Consider the following 11,844-nt stretch of genomic DNA (forward strand, 5'->3'; position numbering starts at 1 on the left):
AGAGAGAGAGAGAGAGATATCTATATATGTCTATTATTAGCACTCAAATTAAAGCTAGTTTAATGAGCTATAAAGTAGTTTCTGACGTTTATTTTCGTAAGTAGTAGTAGTTTCATGAAATGTTGTTGTTCGGACAAATTTTCATTTGCCAAATTTATATTCGTATGGGAATATTATAAAAACTACTACCCCTAAGAAGATAAGTGTCATAAACTACTTTACAGTAAGTTAAAGTTCCTTTATATTGAGTGTTGGCAGACATATGTACGTCTCCTGGGTCTAGAGATATATTTTTTCAAAAATCCAACATTTTATACAAACAACTAGAAATTAACATTTTGTGAGTTTATTTTGTCAAATATCATAAAAACTACTACTCCTACAAATATAAATGTTATAAACTATTTTATAGTAATGTTAACTAGCTTTAATTTGAGTGCTGACAGACATCTGTACGTCCTATGGTTTCTGAAATAAAGTATTTCATAAATTAAACTTATTGCCCGAACAACTATAAATCAATTTATTTTAGCAAATATCATGAAAACTACTATTCCTTACTATTGCGTTAAACTAGCTTTAATTTGAATGCTAATAGACATCTATACGTCACATAGTTTCAGAGATATATATTTCTAAAAATAAATTAACTAACTACTGATATTTCAGTACATTTTTATGAAATGTTGCTTTTTAAAGGCTATATTTCGAGAACTATTGAACGTAAATAGCTCTATTTGGGCTAATATTTCAGCAAATTTACTCTTTTTTAAATAATGTTCTCTTAGATTTCTCTAGTGTTGTTGGTAGTTTTCAAGATACAGAGCTCCGAATGAAAAATTTATTATTTTTAACGTTTTGAACCAGCCGCCATTTCTTATTCCCCCTACCTATATTTGGAAGACTCATCAATTTTGACTAGTAATTATACATAGTTTTCATTAAAGTAATCAAAAATTGTGGTGAGATAACTGCCTTTTTTTCTTCCCGGCTCTTGTACTATATATGAATATTATATTTACGAAAAATTATAAAAACCTAATATGGCTCCGGATAAAGTAGGTGAAAATTTTTTTTTTAAAAACATTTCATATTCGGTTTTAGTGTCATCTCAAACAACCAAATACTGTTTTTCAGAGAAATTAAAAATTATAAATTTTTCAACTTTATTATTTGAAGGATTTTTTTTTTTTCCAATTACTATTGTATACATATAACCGTTCATAACTCTTCTTTATTTTATCCAATTCCTATGTTAATAGAACCGTTAGAAAGCTGAGTTTTTTTTTTTATTTCAGAGAGTTTTTTTATTATTATTATTTTTTTTTTTAATTTTATTTATTTTATTTTAGTATGTATGAGATCATTCATTCATCACTATTACCTATTGCCCACAACTGTGTGGCAGATTGTAATATCTATCAATAAATAAATCTATTAAAAAAAAAAAAAATCTGAATGTCTCTTCTTTCGGCCTACATCAACTAAATTTCCGTCTCTTTCCGAAGAATAAGAAAAACAAATATGAATGATTTCCTTATCTTGAGGTGATAAAAAAGAATGGAATAATTGTTGACGAGTTTAATCAAAATCGTTAGAGCCATTTTGGATAAAAACGAAAAAAAAAAAAAAAAAAATGAAACGGTAAATTTCAAAGAGAAACTTGCTGCCAAAACCCAAGCGAATACCCGCAATAAACATGGAACTTCAGTTTCGTACACTTTTTCGTTTTTGAGCTGGTCTATTCACAGACACACAGATGAATTTACAAGACTTGGTTATTTGGATTTAGATAACTCAAAACGTGTGTTTCCGTCATAAACTCGAATTGTAAATTTTACACGATCGTAATACTTCCCCTTACTACATATTCCTAAGATAGACGGAAGTAGTAATCCATATAAGGCCATATTTATAAATCCATATTAAGTTTTTTTCTCATTAATTTTAGATGAAAAGTGAAATAAACGAGAGAGTAGGAAAAAGTAACAGTGCCTTTTAGAACTGACCTCCACAACCAGTGTGAGTTAAATTAAGGATGTTTCAATGATGGAGTCGGGCCATGTGTTTCCGAAAAAAAAAAACACTTTTACTTCACTTCTTCTATCCCTAACCATACAACTTAACCATCACTTGATATAAAGAAAAATCAACAATGCCATTAAATATAATCAACTTTATTATAAAAAAACAAAAAAAAAAACAGAAGAAATATTTTAATAATTTTTAACTAACATCAAATTAACTTGTTGTATATGTTTTTCATACAGTTGTAAATACCAACAAATGAATAAAATAATTTTAAATCCACACAGCTTACTATAAAGTAAACCTAACAATACCCTTAAATGCAATCAATTTCATTAGATAAAAAAAAAAAAAATAAAATCATAGAAAAATATTTAAGTAATTTTTAAAGGTAAAAAAACTTTAAATTTGGTACCTATATTTACATATTTTCTTTGACATTGAAATTTTTTAGTTATTCAATAAGTGCATTATTATTTTAGTCTACTATTATTCTAATTCAAGGATTTTTAGTTTTTACAAAACTACTTTGGATATTTTACTTAAAATATTACAGTATTTAAAAATCATAAATAATAGGAGTATTCATTTTTTTTTTTTAAGATTTTTACATGCTAAATGCTAAATATAGAATTGTGAGCAGCCAAACGTAATGTGTACAGAGAAGCTCCTAGCGGATTTTATGGGCTACTTGTTTTATAACCTTGTAATCTTAATGAGATAATAAAATCTATATCAGCTTTGTCACATCACCTTTCCACTACCTCACTTGTTCTTTGTTTCCACCCTTTTCTTTCTGTTACTTCATTATTACTTTTATCCATTACTTTATTATTTTATTACTAACCTATCAAAACAACAAAAGACAAAATGGTGTCGAGCTCAGCTGGTCAATTGCGTGACGTCATCCACCATTTAGCAGATTTATTAACCGACACTCGACCAGGTTAAATATGTATGTGAATGGAAATATTTCTCTATTTAACACAACTTTTTCCATTCAAAATATTTTAACAATGCATTAGAAAAGACAGACCATAAGGCTAATCTGGACATACAGAGTTGAGCTTTGGGGCTCCACTAAACCTTCGAATTCCTCTCATATCCAATCTTACAATCCAAAAGCCTCAATGCTCCTTACTTTGTCACAAATAAAATAATACATAAAGACCTTAATGTTCCATATGTAACCGATCTAGTCCGAATCAGATACCATTCCTTCCATTATAAACTCCCTTATCACCCAAAACCCACTAGTTTCTAACCTTGCTTCCTCTTCCACTCCTGACAATCCTCCGAGGCGCCTGAAAAGGAGATGGCCACGAGACCTGCTAATGTAAAAAGTCAAGAGTACTACCAATGGGCAGTTTCTCTACACGCCTGTATCACTCCCTTATAAACTAAAATCGAATTTACTGGATGTATGTATATGAATGTACAGTTGTAAATAGCAATAAATAAAAATACTTTAACATGTTAAACTAAAGATCATGACTACCTCTATTATACAACTTAATTAAATTTCCCCCAAAATTTAACATCAAAATCATAATAAATTTTAGTTAAATATTCCATTAATATGGTAATATCTATGAAACAGTCAATTAAAATGAATTAATAAATACATGCATGAAAAATTATACTCAACGAAGTAAATATTAAAATTTGTATCTTTAATTACCTCGTAAGATGAGTAGTGATAATTCAAAAATTAGCATTCTATTATCAAAAAGTTGTTAAATGTAATCAAACAAAAAACAATTACATTAAATAAAACATTTTAACAGAGTAAAAAAATTAACGTTTTGTCAGATAACATGTTTTACGACTGAATGCTTTAATTTTGAGGGAAATAGCCCCAGAGTTAAGAATCGATTTTTCATTTCCAAAGAGCTAATATGAACTGTAGATTCTAATAGGACAAGATCGTAGAAGCAGCGACCGACCGCAGTCTGGTTTTGACCTTTAAGTAGCTCGTTCTAATGTAATCAAATATAATCGAACACGACTGACCTTTTAGTTATAGTCCAACTACTATATTTCTGATAATGTAACCAACACGAAATTTATTAATCAAAATTTAATAAGACATTAATGTATTGTTTTATGTGATTTTCTATAAGGCCGTGGAGATATTAATTAAATGAAAGCTCGTTTCATTACTCCATAACAGACCGATGAATTTTAAAAATAGTTTTACTTGTACTGTACAACCTTAATTGTATTTTGGTCATACGTAATATGGAATGTTAATTAATAATAAAGAACTATAGAAAAAAATATTAAAATTTCTTTCGTATGTCAAGCAATATAAACAGACTAGACACTAATTGGAATAACACATAAAATGGTAATTTTATGCCTACTTATTGAAGGACAATTTACGAGCTAAACACGTAGATTGCGAATAATTTTATTTTTTTATTATTATTAAATAAAAGGTCTAAAAGGTGGAATTTAATAGCAAATTGAAAGAAATACTTATGGAATCATTACGTACGATGTTATTTTAAACGATTTAAGGTACTAAACGCATGTTTTTTTTTTTTCATTTTCTTTTCTTTAATTGAAAATGGAGTATCTTCCTAATATTGAACATATATATATGGAAAATTTTGCACTAGTACGAGTTTATCTCTCTAAATTACTCGACAGTGTCCTAATACGTAACACCCAATATTTTTTATAATCATAACAATCAATAGACGATTTTTTTTTTTAAATTAAAAGTTATCGTAATTTTGAAATACTTCATAAATTAGTAGATTTATTTTAATTAACCATTCCACACCTGAAGGTCATTTGTATTTCGTTTCTGCCATCCGCAAATTCGTTTCCGGTCTCCCCAGTTCTCTTGAACCACTAAGGTGGTTTTTTCCTCATTCATTTCCTGCTTCTATCTCTTATTTGATTTTTTTTTTTTTTACATCTCTCCATATTGCGAAATTAAAAAAATTGTTTGTATTATATTGGTATTCTTCCTATGTGCTGAAAACATCCTGATCTTAATGCTTCTATTATAGAGAGAACAGCCTACTATTTATGGACGTGTTTTTTTTTAACATAATTTTCGTTTCCCAGATAAGATTACAAGGATGTTCTAAAAAAAATTAAAAATTTATGAATTACCAATAATTTTATGTACCCACTTTTTAAGTGTTGAGAGAGGATAGGAAGTGTCTAATGTTTCCGCATATGTACATATTTGGGGTCGAAAAGTTGTCTAATAATAAGAACTAGAAGTTATTTTTCCAAAAAGTTTCTTTTTTAAAGTCACTTTGATTAAACCCTCACAATCTATATTACTCAAATTATAAAAGGAAGGTCAAAATGTAAAACAAGTTAGTAAATTAATTTTGGTCTTAGGTAAATTAAATAAATATAAGCTGTGACAAATAAATATTCAAAAACCGAAGCAATTATTCCATTGATATAGAATTAAATTTATTGGATAAGAAATGTGTGAAAGATTGCATAACAATACATAAATGTTATGTTTCTTATCACTGCCCTCCAGTAATCCTCACCTTGAATTAGAATATGTTTATTATGAAATTATGGCCATGTCAATGATCTTAAGTGAAGCAAATTGAATTAGAACTGTTTAATAATTGCAGATAATTTATCTTAAAATACAATTGGCTTTACATATATCATTAATAAATCATCACAAAACTAACAATACCATTAATTAACTTCAGCTTTAAAAGCAACTTAAAGAATGTAGACAAAATGAACATTCTTTCCTTGGAACTACTTCATAACAAGATCTAGTTTTAACAGACCAGAGGGGGAACTTATGTATTTTAACACATATTGAGAATATCATTTTTAATATTTCAACTATTAATTTAGGAGGCCTAATAAATTTTAGAGACACTGGTTAACTATTATTTCTTTTTTCAATAAATATATTTTAAACATCAGAATTGGTAAGATATACAGATGTACATATCAATGCTTTCCTTTAATAGTTGCATACCTGACAAAAAAAAAAAAAAGTTTTATCAATTTATTTTGAATTGTACATATTCCAAAGATAGTCCCACAGACAGGATTTACTTCCTTCACTAATGTAATCCAACAGACTGACCCAAAGCTAGTAACCTCAGTCCACAGTACACTCAACGGAATGCATCAATTCCAAATCAAAATAATTTGTTTTATTCGAAAATCAAAGCAATTTAAATAGATATATACATATATATTTAAATTCCAAACAAAAAATAAGGTTAATAATAAAAAATCATTAAGTATAATGATAATGAAAAATGCATCTGTATAGCACAACAAAATTATAAGAAACTTAAATACTGAATAAAAAAACTGAACTAAGAATTTTTAAAAATAACAGTGAATTAATAAGTCTATAAAGGACCATACTGAAGGATTAAAGAGTGATAACAATTAAAATCAATATGAAATACTTTAAAGCACACTGTTATGACTTCATTTGTAATTATGGAAATCATTGTCATGAATCTCATTTAACAGAACTTATTGCAAAGTAGACATGCACACATATAAAACAAAAAACTAAAATTGAGAACAAAAGATGTATTTACTCACCTACAATACACTCGACATGTTGAATTGTTGATTCTCTTATCACTAGCATATCTTCTTCTATCTTCAAATAAGTCTTTAATACCAGTAACACCAAGAACGAACAAAACTGGAATAACTGAAATTTCTTTTCCAAATGCATTTATCCATGGCAACCAATTTAAAATCACTATAAATATAAAATATAAATTTGCGGCTCGATGCAATTGTTCCATTAAGTTTTTTGGTATAAAAGTCAATAGAGTATACTTTGTGGTCCTTATCTTATTGTTCGGAGTGTAACCATTGGGATGAGAACTTAAAGGTGTACGAGGAGGCACTATGTGATTCGGCACTACTGTTCTGGTCCGATTTTCAAGCTCGGTTTTCGTTTTTTTTCTAAGAATAAAGTTTATTAATTGGTCTAGTTTTGATGGCTGATAATTCTGACGAAGAGTGTAAATGGATTCAGTTCTAGAAGCTTGTCTTGAATGCCCCTTACGAGTTTCAGATGCTTCTTTATGGCCAGGAGGAAGAATGAAATCAGTTTTAGAACTGACTCTATTATGTCCTTTGACAAACCCTACATCTTCGGAGGTGATCTAAACAAAAAATTAAACATAATGTAAGGTCTTATCAATAACATTTGGTAAGGCAAAGTATACACTAAGGACAATATTTTTACCTGCCCATGGGAAAAAGCTCTCTGATGTCCTTTTCGAAGTGCAGAAGGACGAGCCGGTGCAGGGGATATCATAGCCATTCCCCCTGCACTCACACTTCTCGTATGCCCTTTCTGAAGTGGCTCCGAATCTGCCATTCTCAATCATCTAAGGAATTGTAAAGGATAATATAACTATGAAAATTTAGAAAGTATCAGGTACCAATGACACAAATGATGTTAATAATTATCTATTAAATAATACAACTGTGTTTCATCCAAATGTTCTTAAAAAAGACATCTAGCTCCATTATCAAAAAAGGGCTATCAATACAACTAAATCAAAAATAAGGGTAAAATACATACCATAGGTTATATTACTTCTACTGCGAACAACTACCTTCTTCTGAGTAAGGACACAAAAGAATCATAAAAGAAATAAACACTGACAACACGAAAACTAACCACTACATGAACGTCATTGCCCACACGCAGGCAAGAACTGAACTCCACTCAGCAAATAGTTGAAATGTGGCGCTATCTATAAACAAATTAACAGATGGAAGTTGACAGTTATGGTATAAAATTTTATTTAAAGAAAATAAACTATTTCAGAGTTCTTATAACATAAAACAATTTTTAAAAATCCTAAAGTCTATTTAAATATCTTTATATCTGAAATAATAAAAAATAAAAATCAATAATGGTGTATACACTATTGCGAAATTTTATTAAAAAACCGTTTTCAATGGGAATAAAATATCTTTTACTTTATTAAAAAGTGTTGTTTTTACTTCTTGAAATAGCAGGGTATTTTATTTTATTTTTAATAGAATTAATCTATCGATTGTATCTGAAATTGCTATTATGTTTTAAACAACTAGAGGTTGCAAGCACTGTGAGAGAAAATTGACCTACGTTTATCTCTTGTTAAGGACAACCATAGTGTTTTCACTGCCGTTATTAGTTATTTAGTTTATTTTGTTAAACAATGGATGAAGAATATGATGCAATTGTCTTGGGAACTGGACTTAAAGAATGTATTCTCAGTGGAATGTTATCAGTCTCGGGTAAGAAAGTATTACACATTGACCGCAACCAATATTATGGTGGAGAGTGCGCTTCCATTACTCCCTTGGAAGAGCTTTTCTCCAGGTTTGGGGCTCCACCTCCCGATGAAGCATATGGAAGAGGAAGAGACTGGAATGTGGATCTAATTCCTAAATTTCTAATGGCCCATGGGCTCTTGGTGAAGTTGCTTATTCACACAGGAGTCACTAAATATTTAGAATTCAAGTCAGTTGAAGGAAGCTATGTTTACAAAGGAGGAAAAATATCTAAAGTTCCTGTTGACCAAAAAGAAGCCCTGGCATCTGATCTGATGGGTATGTTTGAAAAAAGGCGATTTAGAAATTTTCTCATATTCGTTCAAGACATCAAGGAAGATGACCCCAAAACTTGGAAAGATTTAGACCCATTTAGTACTACCACTCAGCAACTTTATACCAAATTTGGTTTGGACAAAAATACTCAAGATTTTACTGGGCATGCTTTGGCTTTGTACAGAGATGATGATTATCTAAATGATCCTGCAATCCAGACTATTAGAAAAATCAAGCTGTATAGCGATTCTCTTGCTCGTTATGGAAAGTCACCTTATTTATATCCTATGTATGGATTAGGAGAATTGCCTCAAGGATTTGCTCGATTAAGTGCTATCTATGGAGGTACATATATGCTTGATAAACCAGTTGATGAAATTGTTTTAGAAAATGGGCATGTTATCGGCATTAGGTCTGGAGAAGAAATTGCTCGTTGTAAACAAGTTTATTGTGACCCATCTTACGTTCCGGACAGAGTAAAAAAAACTGGTCAAGTAATAAGGTGTATATGTTTGATGGATCATCCTATTCCTAATACTAAAGATGCTTTGTCTACTCAGATCATTATTCCTCAGAAACAAGTCAACCGTAGATCAGACATCTATGTCTCTCAAGTTAGCTATACTCATCAAGTAGCTGCTAAGGGGTGGTTCATTGCTATGGTGTCTACTACTGTCGAAACTGACAATCCAGAACAGGAAATAAAACCTGGACTTGACCTACTCGGCCCCATCAAGAAAACATTTGTCACAATATCTGATTATTTTGAGGCTACTGACTTGGGCTCAGAAAGTCAGATATTTATTTCTGCCTCCTATGATGCAACTACACACTTCGAGACAACGTGTACTGATGTATTAGACATATTCAAAAGGGGTACGGGTGAAGAATTTGATTTTTCAAAAGTCAAGCATGATCTCGGGGATGAAGAGCAATGAAAAGAATTGTAAAAAGTAATGGATTTTTGGTCATCTTCTGCTGAATTGGATATAACTATTTCCTATGTACAAAGGTCCATTTTGACTGGTGTAATTTAAAAAGAAGAAAAAAAAATAAGGCTCAAACTAAGCCAAACCTCTTGTGGCATTAATTTTTTGATGGTTCAATCGCATTTGTTTTAGCTTAGTGAGTAAGAATAGAAACTATAAATATTTATATATCAATTCTTGCATTGAAGTATATATTAAGTAATTCCATAATACTAACAGTTCTATTTCAATTGTATTAATATTCATTAAAATCAATTTAATTTTTAAAAGGAAATACTTAAATTTTAACCAACTGCTTCATAAAAATAATTTGCTGATTTACATGGGCTTTTGTATGTTTTAGTGTAATTATCGGACAATATATATCATTTTCTTATATATTTGAACATTATATAGTTTCTTTTCTACATGGTTTATTGCAATTATTTAAAAATAAAGGCATGTATATGTTGCCGCATTATTTTATATATTAGTTTTGATTATAATCATTAACTATCATTAGAAATTTTAACTGATGCTGGTTCTTTAAGATAGTCTATGTCACTTTAAACATATCAATACTCTTCATTTATTTTATATCCTTATTCATCTCTCTATTGATATAAATATGCCAATGATTAATGTTAATATTCAGTTAATAATGTTATTATTTGAAAGTATGCGTTTTGTTGAGTTAGTTTCTAATTGAAAAGATGTGCAATCACTATAATTGAAGATACTGTTGTGTAAATGTATTGTATATAATGATATATCCAGGTTTGTCCTAATTAATAAGCTAAAATTTTATTTACTTGGCTAGGCTGTGGACTACATTGCTTGAAAATCTTAGTTAAAAGATATTATATACCATTCCTTTTTGTATAACATAATCATGGTTGTTATGAATCACATTTAAGCAACTAATTTATCATAGATGTTTTGTTTTTTTTAATTTGTCACGAGTTCTTCATGTCTTGATTAATATACTTGTCGCTTTCAGCCACGCCAGAATTTTTTCAAATTGTGTGGAATGGTGTTCCGTCTTGTCATTTATGAGCTCTTAAAAAAAAAAAGTGAAAACTTCTTAATGTAGTTGTTCGATGTGATTCTAAATAAAAACAAATGTTAGTAAACAAGTTCATATGTTCATCCAAAACTGCACCACTATGTTGTATTACAAATATTTTTGTATTGGACGTTATATTTTATGAAAATATTTTTGTTTTAAATTATTGGGTGTATAACACTTTATATATTATATTTATAAACTTCATGAATATTGGTTATTCAAAAATATAAATATACTTTTTTTTTATTTGCTTGCAGCTTTTATTACTTATTGCTTTCATTTGATCTAGTGGTGTATGTGAACATAATGAGAATTGTGATTATATTGTTTTGTTTTTATTATTAAAATATAAATCACTGAGTTATTTCTTTTGCTTTATTAGCTTCTCTGAAGTTTTTATAATAATTTATTTTCTTGTAGAATACTGATAATATTATATTATATTTATCCAATTTCTTAAGACCGGTACTGATAAGAATTCAGTATTTGAAGTAGGTTGATAAAATTAAATTTGATGATTTTATTGCCATTTTTAATGCAAAAAATCATTACTTTCAAGGTATTAAGATTTATGAGGGAATGGAAATAAATATGATAGTGTATACTATACCCTAACAAGATGAGTGTTTCTAATCAAAATTTAATACTTTTCAGAAATCATCTTCAACGTTATTTGGAATATATATTATATTGTTTAAATAAATAATTTATACCCGTTATAGTCTCAAAACCTTTTATTTTCTTTACGATTCCGACGTTTCGGGCATCCTCAGTGACAATCTTAATACAATTTTTGAACAAAATAATTTAAAACCACAACTTCATACAGGCTATTCTGCCCAGGTCAATTCAACAACTTCTAATTAGTCAATTTTCACTACAATCCAATAAATTTTATCTTATTTTAACAAATAAGTGACTGTGATAAAGAATTTTATTTTTTGTTTTAATGTGAATATTGATTAATTAGAAATTGTTCAATTGACCTGGGCAAAATAGCCTGCATGAAGTTGTGGTTTTAAATTATTTAGTTCAAAAATTGTATTAAGATAGTCCCTGAAGATGGCCGAAACATCAGACTTGTAAAGAAAATAAAAGGTTTTGAGACTATAATGGATATAAATTATTTATTTTAACAACATTAACCAGTCTCAAGAAAGTATTTAAGATTATAAAGAATATATATTTTAC

General features: G+C 28.9%; 2 protein-coding genes across 2 annotated transcripts in view; one reads left to right on the top strand and one right to left on the bottom strand.

Annotated features, from left to right (window-relative positions):
• The window catches only part of LOC106685053 (phospholipid-transporting ATPase VD), a 197,078-nt gene extending 189,336 nt beyond the window's left edge, over positions 1 to 7,742 (bottom strand). The window contains 3 exon segments of the mRNA XM_024360218.2: positions 6,598 to 7,175; positions 7,259 to 7,403; positions 7,601 to 7,742. Coding sequence (XP_024215986.1) covers positions 6,598 to 7,175; positions 7,259 to 7,393 — 713 coding nt within the window. The 5' untranslated portion in view covers positions 7,394 to 7,403; positions 7,601 to 7,742.
• Positions 7,743 to 8,113: 371 nt separating this feature from the next.
• Gdi (GDP dissociation inhibitor) lies at positions 8,114 to 11,017 on the top strand. The gene has a single exon (XM_014415293.2). It carries the CDS (start codon positions 8,226 to 8,228, stop codon positions 9,552 to 9,554), a length of 1,329 nt encoding a protein of 442 aa, XP_014270779.1. The 5' UTR covers positions 8,114 to 8,225; the 3' UTR covers positions 9,555 to 11,017.
• Positions 11,018 to 11,844: the final 827 nt, after the last annotated feature.

This window comes from Halyomorpha halys, unplaced genomic scaffold (assembly GCF_000696795.3).
Source record: "Halyomorpha halys isolate HHAL.00 unplaced genomic scaffold, Hhal_1.1 Scaffold1.1, whole genome shotgun sequence".
Classification (NCBI taxonomy): Eukaryota; Metazoa; Arthropoda; class Insecta; order Hemiptera; family Pentatomidae; genus Halyomorpha; species Halyomorpha halys.